This window comes from Brachyhypopomus gauderio, unplaced genomic scaffold (genome assembly GCF_052324685.1).
Source record: "Brachyhypopomus gauderio isolate BG-103 unplaced genomic scaffold, BGAUD_0.2 sc175, whole genome shotgun sequence".
Classification (NCBI taxonomy): Eukaryota; Metazoa; Chordata; class Actinopteri; order Gymnotiformes; family Hypopomidae; genus Brachyhypopomus; species Brachyhypopomus gauderio.
This window is the reverse complement of record NW_027506996.1, coordinates 120,542-138,671: the sequence shown is the minus strand read 5'-3', so window position 1 is coordinate 138,671 and position 18,130 is coordinate 120,542. Positions and strand designations below refer to the sequence as shown.

The 18,130-nt window shown below is 44.1% G+C and overlaps 1 protein-coding gene across 5 annotated transcripts in view; it reads right to left on the bottom strand.

Annotated features, from left to right (window-relative positions):
• Positions 1-406: 406 nt before the first annotated feature.
• Positions 407-18,130, bottom strand: part of zbtb46 (zinc finger and BTB domain containing 46) — a 52,987-nt gene continuing 35,263 nt past the window's right edge. For 4 of the 5 annotated variants that reach the window (XM_076995043.1, XM_076995046.1, XM_076995045.1 and 1 more), the window contains exons 3-6: positions 17,248-17,523; positions 11,676-11,890; positions 10,638-10,680; positions 7,454-10,368 (exon numbers count right to left, since the gene is read on the bottom strand). In XM_076995043.1, coding sequence (XP_076851158.1) covers positions 9,761-10,368; positions 10,638-10,680; positions 11,676-11,890; positions 17,248-17,523 — 1,142 coding nt within the window. In that variant the 3' untranslated portion in view covers positions 7,454-9,760. Of the gene's footprint in view, positions 4,829-5,922; positions 6,099-7,453; positions 10,369-10,637; positions 10,681-11,675; positions 11,891-17,247; positions 17,524-18,130 lie in introns of those variants that run through there. The other variant, XM_076995047.1, reaches the window with a different exon arrangement.

Sequence of the window (18,130 nt, the reverse complement as noted above, 5' to 3'; positions counted from 1 at the left end):
ACAGAGAGAGAGAGAGAAGTGGAGAACAGTAAAGATCTTGAGGGACTTCCTGATCCAGACAGATAAACAAGTAGTGGCAAACTGACAACACATTGTGATAAGATGTAGAAAGCAGCAGTGATAATACATGTGGTGTGAAGTGAAGACTTCATAATCAGATATTTAGCTATTTTAGCATGGGTTGTGACTATTTGTTAAATCTGAAATAATACTGAAGCTTTTTAATATAAATTCATGCAAACATTGGATTGGACAGATTTATTTATTATTATTAAATTCGTTACGGCCATGTTAAGGAACAGTACACCTAAACTCCCAAACTGACACCAATGCTAAGCAACCACAATTAATATGATATCCATTGATGGCAAACTGAATAAAATAATTCAAATGCGGATTGCAAATATATTTAAAGGGGCTCACTTTATTTTCTCCAACTATTTATATTACACTGGTGTTAGCATGAGGCTAAGACCACAGTAAAAGGCCAAATGGGAATAATTATGTTCTTATTTACCAAGGTTTGTTTACATAAAACCAGCAGAAAATCTTTATCTCAGGACTTTGAAGTGACTTCTCAACCTTTTTAACAACTTTGCATTCCAAACATTTTGTGACTATAGTCAGTGACAAGTTCAATAGCCTTTGCAACATTACAGCCGAACTCTCAAGCTCAGCCCCAGCCAATTAAAGGCAGCTTGAAGCATTGTGAAACAATAAATATGTCTAATAATGTTTTTTTACTCTATTTTGAAGTACACACAACAATTTCTATTAACAAAAATCAGGTAGATTCTTAAATAGTATTCAGATTTTGACATACTTATGGCTTTGTATTTTCCTCCTATTAACATTCAGACATGTAGCCTGACCAGATGGGATTATGATTCATTATGATTCATATATTATGATTCATTATGATTCATATATTACACACACTGTAAACTTACTACAGACAATAATACAAAAGTTCCAGTTTTGCAATATGAGAAAAGATCATATGATAACGTTTGAACATATTCTAGATTTGGTTTGACCAAGACAGGTGAATAGTTATGAGCAGAAAAAGCCAAAGCAACATAAATAAATAAAAACATAACAGAGAGAAATACAAAAACTTGTGATTTCCACAGAAACTACACCTGACTTGTCACCATAGAAAAAATGGTCTACACATATATAATATAGAAAGGTGATAAGTTGATAGCACACATACCCACTTTTCACATTGCATATGTGTGTACACACACACACACACACACACACACAACAAACACTAACCCACAGAGGCACATACAACAGATCCACACACATACACATAAATACATTTAGGCACATTTCAGAGGGGTTTGGATTAAACCCTTCAGTGAGAAGGAGTGAAACCACCTCCAGACTGTAAGAAAGCAGAATGACTTGATTATAGCCTGCCCAAGCACATGACACATATCATGCTAGGCCAGAAAAAGCGTCATGGCTTAAATACAACTTTTACTACGGCATGATTCGTTTATTTTTAGTATGCTGAAATGATGTCATCCATGTTCCTTCTTTAAATTTCAACAGATTTTATTTCATTTAAAGGTTAAGAACACAATAAATTAAACAAACAAAACAAGCAAAATGTCCCATGTTTTAGAGGCATTTGGATGTAATAAATGGCCAGCACATTGGCTGATGGGGATAGAGGTCCACAAATGTGTAGAAATTCTCATCGCAGAGCAAACTCAAGCCTACATTTCCCATAATTCTCGATGCAGAGCAAACTCAAGCCTACTTTTCCCATAATTCCCAAACCAGTGCCAGGCCTTACACCTCTTCATATAAGGTGACAGCATACAGTAGCACACATGAATTAATGGAGCATGTCTCCAAGGGCAACAGATTTAAAGCTGCTATTTATTTTAGAAAAATGTACTCTCAAAACGCCCTTCATCGTTTTTATAATGACACCAAATATTATCTGTGCATTCTCAAGTTAGTGAAAAAAAGATAAATGAACAAAGAAAATCACTATCAAAGCTTCGCACCAGCACACAAACTGTTGAAACAAAAGCACTTAATGTAATGTATACAAAGTATACTAGATTGTTTTTTGGTATAATATTCATTACTTAGTGTACGTCAGTAATATAGAAGCATGTGCAGCATATCCGTTTGTGAAAACATCTACCCAATGAGTTTGTTTCCCTGGAGTTTCCCATTCTCAATAAATCAAAATACAACTTGAAATATCAAACAGAAATGCATGGAACTGGCACAATAGAACTGGTTCTGAAAAGCCTTGTCCACAAAGAAGGCAAAACCGAGAGTTTAACACTCTCATACAAGAAAGGAAATAGCTAAATTAAATTCACAATAAAGCTTAGCATCCAGCACTTAAGAATAATAATAATAATAATCATAATCATAATTATAATAACAACAATGATAATAATAATAATAATAACAATATCAATGATAATAAGAATTATAATTTGTTAATTATAGTAAGTAATAAAGCATTTCATTCCCATTTTCAAATAATCTGGCACAGACACTGAAAAGAAACAAAGAAACATTAACAAATCTCTCTCTCCCTCTGTCTCTCTCTCTCTCTCACACACACACACACACACACACACACTTACACACCCACCCACACACACACAGATACACACACACAAATATTTTCACTGTTTGTGCCCCCATAGATAGACTCAAGCAGAAGGGAGGGAATATCTAAATAGACTAGTCTTGCACAAAAGACTTAATAAATAACCTACCAAACAAAATAAACTGACGGAATTCACTTTACAGCATGCGCCAGACTCTGTGGACTTCCAACACAAATCTTTTACACGTTTCCATTTTTAACAAACTAAATAGCAACAAGAGTTGGAGAAAAGTAGTCTGAAAAGAAGAAAAGAAAAAGAGAAAGTTTATACAGAAGATCAAACATCTGGTGTGGCCCATTAAATAAAACATTTGATGCATATATATCTGACTCCAGATGTAAGAAAAAAAAAAAAAGAATATCAAATATGTTCTGGGGAAGGCATGATTTCTCCCTGTCGGATTAGGTTTCAAGATTTCAGGGGCAGAGAGTGAATTCAGTAGAACAGACATGACTCCAAGGAACTCCAGAAAACACTACATGAGAGAGTGAGAGAAAGAGCAAGTGTAGAAATATTCTAGATTACAGCAGTCAAATCTTTTGATGATTAGTTATATTCAAAATTCCCTAAGTGTCTTGTCTTCTACAATCCAACCAACTGTGGGTTCTAAATGCATACAGCTCACATATGTGCATACACAGCAGGACACACACACACACACACACACACACACACACACACACACACACACACACACACACACACACACACACACACACACACACACACCTTTCACTGGGTATTTCCTTTAAGATTAAGCCTTTCCCCTGACAAGAACAAATGGAATGCTATGTGGAAATATTACCGAGGGGTAAAAGTTTTATTCCCATTAATCTGAATATATAGCCTACCTATCCTACAGGATCACTGGCTCTCTCTTGCTTTCTCATTTGAGCTGTAAAAGACGTGTGTCTCCCCTTTTAATACAGAAGAACATTGTTGAGAACTAGAAAGATTAATTTCTGCATAGTGTTCTCTCTTTCTTCCATCTATTGTCTTTCACAAACACAAAATCATTAAATGTATGTGTTCATGTTCTTACATCTACAATGTTTAGGAAAACTTAAGTGGCAGAGGAAGAAAATATTAAAAGGCATACATAATAATCAGCAAACTCTGCACAAATATTCATATATAACAGTCATGAAGACACATATATTTAAAGGTAGGTGCGGTCACCATATTTGTCTATGTAAATTGGAATAAAAATGTAAACCACAGAAACAAGGAGTTGATAGGAATCTAGTAAATGTTTGTTTAAAGTGCAAGTCTGTGGCAGTTTTTCTTTGCAGAAAACAATGTGCTAAAAACTGCTGAAAGTCTTTGACATATACAGCTTTGCAATAGATAAGACAGCACCCGCTGGTGACTGCATGGCCAGACCACATGGTCGTATGCTTCCTTTCTGACCCGTCAGCGCATTCTACCCATTAAACAGCAACATTTAAGACACTTCGAATCTCTCTGGTCAGAAAAAAAAATAGAAAACACCAATGCTCAAACCCTTGTCCTTACGAGGGAAGAAAGAAGGAGATGAAGCAAAGACCGGCTCAGACAGACGTGGGGTCAGGAGGAGAAGGACTCTCCTCTGACAGCCCTGCCTCCATCTCTGCGATCTGTGTGTGCGCCCGTGTGGCTCCATCCACACAGAGACCTGACTCGGGTATTCTGCTCAAGCACACACCCGTCAGAAGGGAAACAGGCGCTTCGCAACGGACCGGGCCGCCCCCGGCGCGAGACTAGGACATCCAAGCGAAGTCTTTCTCGCTGCCCGGCCGGGCCTCTCCCTCCTGGGCCGAGTCGCTCTCCTCCTTCCCATCGTCCGTGGCCCCGTCGTCGCGCTGCGACATCCCTGAGTCCGCCGTCCACTTGCCGCCCTCCTCCTCGCCCTCGCCCATCAGCTCCGCCTCCGCCATCATCTCCTCGTCGCCATCGGCGCCGTCATCCGGGAAGCGGTGGTCGCCGGGGAAGCGGTGGTCGCCGGGGTAGAGGAGTTCCTCCTCGGGGGAGTGGGCGTCCTCGGTGCTGTGGTCCAGCAGGGCGGCCATACCGCGGCCGGAGCAGTCCGCACACACGCCGTGACGCCGAGATCCGTGCTTGATGCCCACGCTGGCGGCCGACATGAACACGCGGCTGCACACCTTACACACGTACTTCTTGTCCTTGCTGTGCACCTGAAAGACAGTGGCATACGCGGATGAGACGCAAAGGGCAGTGGGAGGTGTGCCTAAGACATAAACAGACTATCAAAAAGCGAGAAACAGCCAGAGAGAGCTTCTTTCATCTGACAGTCAGGCCAGTATAGTGTGGAAGAAGCCTTTGCTGCCAAGTAGAAGTCAAGCTGCTAAGTGTAACTTAGCTCTTTAACTAACTGCTCTATATCTGCTCTTTAACTGCTCTATAACTGCTCTGTAACTGCTCTGAAACTGCTCTATAACGGCTCTGTAATTGCTCTATAATGGCTCTGTAATTGCTCTACAGCTGCTGTGTAACTGCTCTATAACTGCTCTATAACTGCTTTGTAACTGCTCTGTAACTGCTCTATAACTGCTCTATAACGGCTCTGTAATTGCTCTACAGCTGCTGTGTAATTGCTCTATAGCTGCTGTGTACCTGCTCTACAGCTGCTCTCCACATGAGCAGCCCGCTAGCAGTGCCACACTTTTACTGCCGCTTTGATCTGGCTAAAGCCAAAGCTAATTTCTGTGGCACACTCAGACCACACTCAGACGGGAAAACATGTCTATGATTTCTGTGAGGAGACTCAGAAACATGGAGGAGAGTAGTGGATGGGCTGAGAGACCATGAAATAACAACTCTGACATTGTTACAAAGAATGAATCACGCAGTGCTTTAGTGTTCTATTTAAATACACTTCACATCTTTCCACAGAATACTGTTTGACGTTTTACCACTTCATTAATCATACAGCCCAATGAAAAACAATTCAAAGAACTGTATAAAAGTCACATGCTACATATTTAACATTTTTCACCTTTAAAAATACTTATAATCCACAGTATGGTAATACAGTAACTTGCATGTAATTAAATTCCAAATCTAAAACAAAAGTACAAAAAGCATAGTATGTGTTCTTGCCACCAAAAGCTACCTGCGTGCAACTTAGGATAAACTGCTATTAGGATCATAAACCTCCTATTTTAATCATTCACATTATAAAATCTATTTCTGTCCTATCATTTAGTGAATCTGCAATCCCTGTTGACCCCATTACTGCCCCCTGCTGGGTGCCCTGCGTACTGCTCACCAGTGTGTGCCTCTTCATGTGCTCACGCCTGGTGAACTTCTTGCCGCAGATCTCGCAGGGGTAGGGCCGCTCCCCCGTGTGCGAGCGCATGTGCCTCTTCAGAATGCACTGGTGCATGGCAGAAAAACTGCAGTATGGACACTTGAACTTCTTTCTGATAACCGTGAAGTCGTTCACTGCAGGGAGAGAGAGGAGATGCGGTCAGAGGAGGTGTCGGCTCCTTCAGCATTCACACCAATCACATGAAGTGAACCATCACACATGCTCTTGGAAAACACCCATGACCGAAGGACTCTGCTATGACACCCCCCCCCCCCCCCCCCCCCACACACACACACACACACACTCTACAGCTCTAGGTCCCTGACTGACAGAACTGACAGACAGATGTCATCATCATCACTATTGTTCCTTCATGCAGGCAAAATTTCCTTCTGAGACTACGGGGCCATTTTTTGGAGACAATGCACATTGAGCCATGCAATCAACCACCTAGAACAATAACCACTGAAATATGAGTGTAAAAGCATAGCTGTAAACACACACCTAGGTCAACTGTGTGGCTCTAACAAGTGTCTCATTGCATACCAGGTGTTTCTCAAACTTTCATGGATTTGCTACATTAGCACGCTCAACCTATTCTGAGAACCATTAAGGAAGGTCTCACGGCTAAGCTCACCTTCCCTTAGCTACCAAAGCCAGTCCTAAAGGACAGTTTCCCTAGCAACCACTACAGCGCCGAGGCACATTTGGTCACATTGTTGAAAAAACTAAAATTCTGCGTAGATATAAATCTGGAAGGAGGAGCACACATCTCCTCCGTTGCTGAACGATCACCAGCCAGTCAAACTGGCACAGACAGGATTTAGACAGGACACGTCGTAGAAGACGCTCTGCCCAAATAACGGAGGAGTTGGAGCAGAGAGGAGCGCACAGTATATGCAGGAGTTCTGCGCCTCCCCATCCGAGGTCCAGTAATTGCATTAGGCCAATAGACTGCAGCTAATGAAGAGGAGTAGTGGGCAGGCTGTGATGGCCAGAGCAGGCCCACGCCACCGCTGGCTGGAAAGGCGTCTGGCCTTCTCTGACAGCGCTATATGAGGTTAAGAATGAGGAGAGAGCACTGTGATGACCACATCCTGGACATATATGTTTTAACAGATGGCTTAAAAAAGAGGTGAAAAAAAAGGTTTCAGAATAAAGTTTTCCACTGACAGTGTTATTCAAAGGAGGTAGCACAAGCCGGTTCAAGCTTCACAAGGAAATTTATTGACTACAAAGATACAAACAACCAATTACACATTTTCTAAATAATTACCTATTTTTGTATTGAGTATGAAAACCTTTTTTGTTGTTTCAAAAGACAAAAGTGCAAATACCACAGCAGGGTTTTGCTGCATCAAATACTACATGAATTTTATATCAAATACTAATGGAATTTTCACATCAGCATGGTCTTCAATCAGCTAAAACCAAACACAACAGAAAGCCAATTGATCTTTTCTTTCCCTGAGGATAATTCTCTAGAAAGTTTCCAATGTTTTCTTTCTTTTTTTTTTTTTTTTGCATAGTAGTGATTAAAATTGTGAATTCCAACAACACACCTGACATTCAGCCTAGCACCAGCTTCAAGAGCTCAAACAACAATGGCTACACTGTGCTTCACACATTCAAGAAACCTGGAGTGAGTTCCTCTAAAGGAGCTTGGAATAGAACTGGGAGATTAAATACATCACATTTTTTAACATGTAAGAAACGAAATACAGAAGCCATGTTTGCATCCAAGTATCATGCAGTACAAGCCATAGTGCGAAAGAGTCACTAAGAAAGGGGTGAAGATCCAGTCTCCCCCATGATTACAGTAGCTGCCTTTATATAACAGCATTCTATAACTGCACTGCCTGCTATAACAGCATTCAAGCAGGTTTGCTACTGAATGCTTTTGCATGTAAAGGGAATGTCCTATTGCCAAGTAGATACTTGTTACTGGTTATGGCTTTTTGAGTGCACATCTACGTAGATATATACGTCCTTGTCTTTGTCTTGGGCAAGACATAATGACAAGGTATTTAAATGCATGTAGTCTAAAGATCTTCCAGTTCTGAAATGATCTAGAAGGAGAGGTAGGTCTAAATGAGGAATGGCGTCCATTTTGATTCTATGTTTTGATGGTCAGCACATGATTACTGCGTCTTTTCATTTTATCACAGCCATTCAGGGAAACAGTCACTCATCTACTGTATATGGCTTACAGATGTCTGTTTGGAGAGAGACATAACAAAACTTTCATAACATCCTCATTTTATAGAGATAAACTCTAAGCACATGAATATCCTCTCTAGAGCTGAGATAGTATACTGACAGAAGTGTGTTCTAATGCTTGTGGTCTAACCACTCAAAGACAGACAAAACTACACGTCTGGCAAAAACAATGTGCCTGGTTTACATTACACACTCAATTTTATTCACTTAAAATTCCAAAATATTCTTAAATCATTAAAGTGTGCCAGAATGAGTGACACAATGTTCAGTGCAAAGGTTTGATTAAATATTTGGTTCACAGCAATACTAGCAACTATAATGCATCTACGTATAAAAATGTGGATGAAAAATGACAGTGTCACCGCTGGTCCACCATTTTTCATAGAATGGTCTCACCTTCTATGGCTGTGACATAAACACTATTGTAGGGTCAGTGAGGTTTGTGGGGGGTTACTAGGGTACCCTCGACCTTAATGACTCCTCTCCTCCCACATTATCTTTATCTCACAGGTCGAGGGTCAACTGGGGTAAGGGCCAAGCTTAGCCAATTACTGACATTATTCAGCTGTGCTTAGACACAGACACACGCGCACACACACACACACACACACACACACACACACACACACACACACACACACACACACACACACACACACACACACACACACACACACACACACACACACACACACACACTCTGACACACACACACACAGAGGCTTACAGCAAGGACATTGCTGGCTGGGGGATTTTAGGTCTACCCATAACCCTCCTCATACCAGATCATCCAGCTCCACTCAATTACAGCACAGTAGAGGCAGGAAGTAACACATTCCTCCTGCAGGGGGCAGTATTGTGCACAATCAGCCCAGACAGTAGGGATGTGCTTCAGTAAGGCAGACTTTGTGTAGATCTAAGATTTATACATAAAAGAAAAAAAAAAAACAGATTCTGGAAAATTTTAAAAACCAAATGGACTTGCATACGTCGTGGAGAAACCTGGGCTTCTCAAATGCACCCTCAGAAACAGAGCCACGCTGAGGCAGAGACCCTGTTTAGCATTCTTCTGAGGGACACAATGAGGAGGCAGAGGGCTTGAGGACAGAGCCACCCAAACACTAGGCGTGCTGGCATCCACTACACTGAGATCACTGTGTCCTCCTGTCTGATCACTTTGTAGAATAAGAGAACTCCGTGCGCAAACACAGGTGCACGCACATAATACTGAGTTTTGTCTTTGTCTTTGCATGGCAGTTGTGCTCATCAACAATCAAAGCAGTCGGTGCATGTACAGTAATCATATATAGATCTTCAAATATATATAGAATATATAGTTTAATTCACAAAATATTCACATTTTTACATGTTTCAGTGTTTACACAAGTCTTACACAAGTACAAATATCTTACAAAGCTTGTACAAATCTCAGTGCTCTTGCTAAAAAAAAGCATCACGTAAAGGAACCCCTGAGTAGATTTCGTGAGAAGTAACTCCAGTGTCTTCATTATAACCTACAGGTCAAGCGGCAGGTTTAGGCAACTAGAGGGGTGGACCGAGGAGGCATGGTCAGCGATCAATCTCCGTCGTGGGCGTGGCCAACGTTGCCATGGCCGTCAGCCTCGAGGGCGTGGGAGTTCCAGTGCAGCTTGGCGGGTGCAGTGGCAGCTTGGCAGCAGATCTTGGCGTGGGTGGCCAGGTTCTTCTGGGTGCTGAAGGCTCGGGTGCAGGCCGGACAGGCGTACACGCGCTCGCTGGAGTGCACGGACGACAGGTGGCGGTTGAGGTCGGTGCGGTCCCGGAAGTGTTTCAGGCAGTAGGCGCACTGCATGAGCTTGCGCTTGAAGTGGATGGTCTTCTCGTGGCGGTCGGCGTTGGACTTGAGCGTGAAGCTGGCGGGGCAGCGCGGGCAGCGGTAGCGGGCCGACACCGGCGCCAGGAAGGAGGCGGCCGCCAGGGGGCGCCGCTGCTCGAGGCAGCCGAGGGACAGGGTCATGAGGGAGAGCGTGTGGCCATACTCGTGCCGCCTCAGCTGGACCAGGCTGCTAAACAGTTGCTTGCACAGGGAGCAGGCCAGCTCCTGCGGCCAGACCGCACCTCCGGCCCGCACCTCCGCCACACACACACCACGCCGCTCCTCCGCCATCTGATCCTCCTCTATAGGAGCCTGGCCGGACTCCAGGCCTGAAGGAGAGAGAGAGAGGGAGACAGAGAGAGGGAGAGAGAGAGAGGTGAGAACTAACACCAGGAGATGAGCTTATGTATGTGAAAAATAACAGCCAGTCATGCAGAGAAGGCCAGATAAGGTATGAGAGGCCAGAACAGATCACACACACACACACACACACACACACACACACACACACACACACACACACACACACACACACACACACATACACACACACACGCACACACACGCACACACACACACACACACACACACAAAATACCTGCACTGTTACTTGGACTATCTTCGTCCTCTTGCATTTCCTCCTGTAAGAATACACGTACACACAGTTAAATCTTACTGCCGAATACCAAACGTGTATAGATTGTTCTGGGGCCATGCAGGCAGGTGTCATTACAATGACATACACACACACATGCACAAACAACAAAACAAACATGAAGGCTTCTCCGTCAGTAGACAAATGTGACAGGAGTTATGACAGAAATGTTACAAAAAAAATCAAAGACAGAAAGAAAAGCATCATGTCTTTGGGCCAGAGAGAACGGCTCGATGTGCTGTGTGCATGGTCAGTCTCCAGCCCGCGTCTCCGTGTACACAGCAGGTGGAGAGAAAAGTGGAATGTTCTTTGTCTCGTGACACAAGAGGATATTCAATATTTGTTTTTGAAGCGGTGTGTGCGAGTATGAGACGAGGGGGTTGGTGGTACAGATGCACTGTTGTTTGCTCGTTCTCGCTTTGAGAGTGAATGTAGGTGTGACCTAGCCACCTCTATACCTAAGAGCCCCCTCCTTTTCTAACTCTCACTGACTTCCCTCGCTTCCTCTCCCTCTCCTTCTCTCTCTCCTTCTCTCTCCCTTCCCCCTCCCTTGTGTAAAAGCAACACACTACGGTCTAACCAAACAGATGGCTTGTCCACAGAGATGGTACGGCTTCTTGGGAGGGAGGTCCTGTGAAACCAAATGCCACCTTAGCACACACGGAGAGAATGCAATTTCCTGGACCCGTACAAGACAACACAAAACCTGCCCTGCCCCTCACATTGTCCACCCCTATTGATTCCCACCATCACCTCTCTGCCCTTTTATCTGTGGCCTCCTGCTTGGTGGAGAAAGTCTGTGAGAGTTCTCCTTGGGCTAAACGCCCCGTGTAGGCATGTTTTCTTATGAGACGTGAGGTTACGAGAAATTAAACAGAGAAAGAAGAGACGAGAGACACAAACGAAGAAGGTGGGAAAGAAGTTATACGTGAAAACAGGAGGAAGTCAGTGATGGGCTTGGAGAGGCTGTGACGATCTTACCTCAGAGGGCTCTGGCTCCGTGTCGGGAGCACATGAGGGGCCACCGGCCAGCGGCGGGCCGAGCGCCCCGGGACGCCGTCGCCCGGAGGACGGCGGGAGAGGAAGAGGAGGGAGAGCGGACGGAGGGGAGGACGAAGACGCCCTGCGTTTGCTATGGAACGGGGCCCCGGGGCGGTGTGCACTACCGCTGCTGCCGCCGTTGGAGCAGTGAGACCCTGGGGAGCACAGGAGAGGAGTCTCACCCACCTGCACTGAGAGCCGCCATCTTCCACACAGCGGAGGAGGGGGAAGGGGGCGGGGCCAGGGGCCAAACACAGTCACTTCATTTTACAACCAGAGAGGGAGAGCGGGATAGGAATGAAGGAATAAAATAATGGGAAAAAGATGAGCGTTTTATTTATTTATTTATTTATTGCTTCTTTTTTTTTTTTTTTTCCATGAGGAGCGGGGTTAGGGGTTGAATTCTCTCACTCGCTCTTTTTCGCTTCTCCATCCTCCCACGTGCACACACAAGGGAGGGCCGCCTGTGTGTGTGTGTGTGTGTGTGTGTGTGTGTGTGTGTGTGTGTGTGTGTGTGTGTGTGTGTGTGTACACTTGCCCGCGTTTGCGTGAGAGAGAGAAAGAAAAGGGGTTTCGAAAAGATGCCTGAATTTCTTCGTTTCAGTTATCGGGAAAAACACGGTCAGTTGAGTCCATCCAAAACAGAAAACAGGAGGTGGTGGATTTATTGCGCTGTGTTTAATGATAAGCTCTGTTCCTTTGATCATTCAGAATATTGATAACATTTAGTTTATTTTCCCCCCACAGTATAACACTGGCTAACAAAAGGATAAAGTGTTGTTGAGTTTTTACACGAGTTATTCACTTCCTTCATTGTGGTTTAAGGTTTGATGACACTGAATGATACGCTTGACAAGACTTCTATTTGTATGCAGCAAAAAAGGCTGGCTTACAGTTTGCATTTTGATGTTTTATACCTCATATTTTATTTTCCCAGCTTCATGTTGCTTGCTGAATCGATGCCTCATGACAAATTAAAGATTCCTTGCCATGTTCTGTTGGATAATATGATTTGTTATGGGTTGTGTTATGAGATTTTGTATGGTTTTTTCAATTAAATGAATATTTAAGTTTAAATGCGAAGATGTTTGTGTAGTTGTTTGTTTGCGCTTTGGTTTTCTAGAGGACCGTGTTGTTGGGGAAGGCGGTTAGGTGCTGGAAAGACAGATGCACACCCTCTGGTAAAGCAAGACCATGGCCGGATTCCTGGAATACTCGTCTCCCACACCCTGCACTCCCGTTCCCCATGAGAACACACACACACACACACACACACACACACACACACACACACACACACACACACACACACTCAATTACACTCCTACACAAACACAGTGTGAATGTTGCCCAATAAAAATGGCCTCACCCCATTCTTTGTCTTTGTCTCACCACACACTCATCACCACACACTCATCCCACTGCAGGAAGGTCATGACACAGTGGGTGGAGTCTCTTCCCCACATGTCCCCTGTACCCATTTCCCTGGTCTGATCCTGACGTCTCGTCCCTATGCACTAACAGTCGTTTCATCTGCACATCCAAACATCATCTCCAGTGCTCTCCCTAATCTCATTCTTAAGACTCAGCAATGGTTTGTATTTTCAGCAGGGTTTTTATTCCTGCTATTAAGAACATCCATAATCGTAAGACAGTTACCAGCATGTAGCTTCACAGGTAAAGGAGATGACCAGGATCAGGCAGGTGATGTGACCATGGAGGATCAACACTTTTGTTTTGCTGGCCCCAGATCAGTTTGTCCCACTTCAGCCACTGTACCCGATGCCGGGTTTGGGCAGAGAGGGCCATCTATACGAGTCCTGCTGTGAGACGGTCAAGCACAGAAAGACTGGGAGGGTGGAGATACCTGAAGATGTGGGCTTCTCCTATTAGTTGAACTGTATTTCTGCTTGAGCCCAGACTAAAATGGTGGACCTAGTCCATTTAGGCTTTTTAAGCCTTACTGACAGATGCACTGAAATAATTTAAAAGAATGTGCTACACATTTGGATCGTATTCTCAACACCACACACTGTGTAAAACATTTGATGCGTATTTGAGAACTTCACAGCAGCAATCATTTGACAAACTGCTGTTGCAGCCCGACCTGCAGACCACAGTACAAGATGAGCTGCAGTGATATATGAACACCATTCTTTGCGGTAATATCCATATTTTAATTCCATAAATTAAGAATTTAAACATGAATGTCCCACAATATCAGAATTCTCCAAATGTGCCTCATGTTTTACAAAAAGTTAAGCAGTTGTTGCAAACTGAGTCTGTGCAAGAGTGTAAAATCAGTGAAATAATATATCTAAAACTTAACATATGACTGTGAATGAAGGCTTTGAAGTTCAATTTACTTTTTTCTGTCTCTCTCTCTGTTTGTCTGTCTGTCTCTCCATTTTCAATTTCAATTTAAATGAGCTTTATTGCCATGACAAAATAATTTCTCTCTCTCTCACTGTCTGTCTCATTCTGTTTGTTTGTCTCTCTTTTGTTTCTCACTTATTTTTTGTCTGTCTGTCTGTCTGTCTGTCTCTCTCTCTCTCTCTCTCTCTCTCTCTCTCTCTCTCCCACCTCTCTCTTACTCGCTCTCTTTGTCTCTCTCCCTTTCTCTCTCTCACACTCTCTCTTTGTCTCTCTCCCTCTCTCTCCCTTTCTCTCTCTCTTGTTTTCTCTCTCTCTCAGGAGCTGGGCCAGAAGAGGGCAGGCGTCTAAGTGCCATGTTCACCTCACTAACCCCCACCTGTCCGCCCCCCCCATGGGAGTGGGAGCAGTGAGCAGGGAGGGGGGGGGGAGCTCGCTCACTCACTCACATCCACACAGTCCAACAAATACCCTGATACACAACCACCTGCCTTTCAGTTGGGCAAAACAAAACACTGGCATAATATAAGGCAAAACGACCTGCTCAAATTTCTTTACAGTATTTGTATTTTGTTAGAACAGCAACACAATAACATTATGACAATGACTGCTACAATTGCTAATAATTCTGTGTGTGTGATCTCAGGTAATTGTGAACTGTGACCAGTTTGATCTGATCACAAATAGGAATCATAACTCATAACTCATAACATAATGAACACCAAATGAGAACTACACAAATAATACTGGCTTACACCGTGGTCATCTGAAAAAGATATAATGAAAATGTTCTGGTTTCATTTTGGTCTCTGCTGGAGTTGGTGTCCCAGAACTTGGCTATATTCAGAGTTTGCTTATTAAAATATTGGATTTACATATCCGAGTGAACAACAGTAAAATGCTAGAGAATTAGATCGAGGTTACAGTATTTACTGCACACTGTGTATGGACAGAGGAAGCTTAATATAAAACTTTACATATGGTTTAGACTGGAGAAAATACTTGGTGCTGAGCACTGAAAACAGCATCCCATGCCCTACCCCCGTGAGTTTAGACTCACACACAAACCCATTTATCTTAAGTTGAGAGCAAGGTTAATTGGTCCCCAGTAATTATGCTAATTGTGAGTTCTCTGAAGTTTCCATAGGGCTCCTGTATGATAACAACCCACTCTGGAGTCACAATATAAGATTAGGAACGGGACAGCCCAACATGTGTATTTACAACACACACACACACACACACACACACACATTCTCATTCACATGCATGCACACACACACATATATATGCCCCCACACACAGTCTCGCTTAAATAGTTTCACCACCTTGCTGCCATTTTTATTTTCTTGCAAAATGCAAAACAATAAAAAGCCTTCAGTCCATCAACGCGATCGTCAGTCTCACTTCCATGCCTGTCCCCTGTAATACAGCTCCCACACGCTCCGCGAGATCTAACCGGCATCTGAGTGTATCATCGAGCCTCAAATTCACAAACACTCCGTGCACGCTCCCCTGAGATGCTGGCACTGACAGCTGGGTGGACAGGTTGGCAGCTCGCTGTCACAGTCTATAGATCAGTGGGTGAGGAAGGGAGACGCGCATGTCTAAAGCCAATCACACGCCCAAGCTCTGACCTCAGATCAGTTTCTGCGGAGGCTCGGCTGAGAATGTGGTGTTGAGCGGGCCCGATGCCGCTGACCGGGCGGGACCCTGCGGCTCCATTAAATCAACGCCTTTCCGTGACTTAAGCGAGCGCACTTTGAAGTTGGAGAGAGGGACACGGGAGTGCTGAGGTGGTTGAGCAGAAAGGCCCGGGGCTGAACAGCGCTGCCCGTCGTAGAGTCCTGCGCGCTCTCAGAAAGGCCGGCCTGACCCCTCTGCTGGACATTTATCAGAACTCTTGTGTGTGGGCCCAGCTACTGTCGTGCTGGTGTGCTGCTGTTGTGCGTTTTGCCCAGAAACATGAACCGTCTTTTTCTATACACTAGTTCAAAGCGAATGTTGGTGATATTCCCTGGCAAACAGACACTGGGAGCAATTATGTATCATATTTCCTGATTGCTCTATACACAAATAAAGACACTTCTGAGACTTTAGAGACCACGGCTACAGCACAGCATTTTCCACATTCATTCAGATAGAGTTTTACATGCTTCCTTATTGCTAGAGTTGGCTAAACAAAGCACTGGTGGCCTGACTGACAGCGACTGTGTTTCGTCCTTAAGAGTGGCCATTAAGCCTTAATCCAGTGCGGAGAATACACAGACCCGGACACACATATTAGAGTCTGCCCTGAGGGACAGGATGAGTGGCTCTGAGTTCTCCTTCAGTGTTCCTCTCTCACTCAGAACACGAAGGGAGTTACACAAAAGACGCAATTACCACAGAGAGAGAAAGAGAGGCAAACACGCAGAGAGAGAGAGAGAGAGAGAGAAAGAGTGAGAGACCTTGATGGAGTGGTGCAGTGTGCAAAAAACAACAGTGTAAATATTTAAAGGCTTTTATTAACCTATAATCTGTGTACGGCTTATAAAATATGTTAGGAAGAAGCAGTTACGAGGGAAATATGGCCTACGCACACACACACACACACACACACACACACATTTTTATGTTAGAATACATGCTAAGGACTTGTGCATGAGAATTCAAAATGTCCAGAGCTTCAAAAAGTATTTAAAATATCACATACGCATTCCAGAGTAAAACAAGCTCAAAGTCACATTAATTCACTACAAAAATGAAAAACTCCTTTATCACAAAATAAACATCCCTACTGCCATGGCACAAGAACATGTCCTGCACACTCAGAACTAGACCCTAAAGCCGTCAGAACGCTAACAATCACAGGAAACCAAGGCGTCTGCAGTACCAGCATCTAGAGCCAGGGTGAAAGGGCCCGAGAGTACAACATCAGCTCACACAGTCAGACAACAGCCTCTTATTCTTAATGGCCCCAGGCATTTTAATGGAACTCTGTGGAACCTTGAAGCTCTGGACATCCAAACATAGATCATCTTCAGAAGGTGTCTATAAGCAATCTGTTTGCAATCTAGGGAACCTCTAAGAGCACGTGGTAAGTGGGAGTCTTTATACGTCTCCGGTAACTACAGTAGGATAATACACTGTGACTTACGGGAGAGCGAGTGGCCTCCTTTGGGCAGGTAGTCAAACAGCAGGGGGTTTTCCTCGCTCAGCATGTCCGCTCCCAGAGACAACAGGCTGTTCTTGCTCATCAGCGCCGCCCTGAGGTTGGCCACAGAGCCGCCTCGCTCCTGGCCCCTGCCCACTGCCTCCTCTCTTTCACTGGCCATCGAGGTGCCCAGGAACCCCGCGTCTCCGGCCAGCGCCTCCTCCTGCTTGACGAAGAAGTCCCCGCGGCCGTCAGAGCCGGGCTCGGCCTCGTCCGCTCCTGGTGAAGAAAGAAGGATAACGTTTAACCGTCATGCTCCCCTGCAGAAGCTTTATAGACGAACACTTTAACCAGCACGCACCCGAATAGCAATTAAATGACATCTAAATCTAACATGGTGTAACTGGAACCATCAACTTAACCCCAGCTAACCTTAACTTCACCTCAAAACCTAAACCTAACTGTAAACTCTAACCTTAACCCTGCTGAGAAACTCCTGGGTTTCATCTGACAGTTTGCTAACAGTGAGTGAGTGAGTGTAAGGGTTTAGGACACATCTTGAACAAAGTGTTACATTCTTGAACAATTACACGCATGGGATAAATATCAGTATCTCTGCGTTTGTAGACGGTAACTTGTGCTTTGAGCTATGAGGAAACATTTTTGCAAATAAACCATCTAACGGATCAAAACTTTCACTGCTACGTCTTTTATCCATTGATTTTTTTTTATCTTTGCTCATCCACTTATCCTCCAATAAAAAAAATAGGCTAAAGCCTCAGATCACAGAGGCGCACGAGCACAGCGCACACCTCCGCCCTCAGCCAGGATGGATGAAGACTCCACCGTAACCAACATGACAAGATAAAAACACCACACACACACA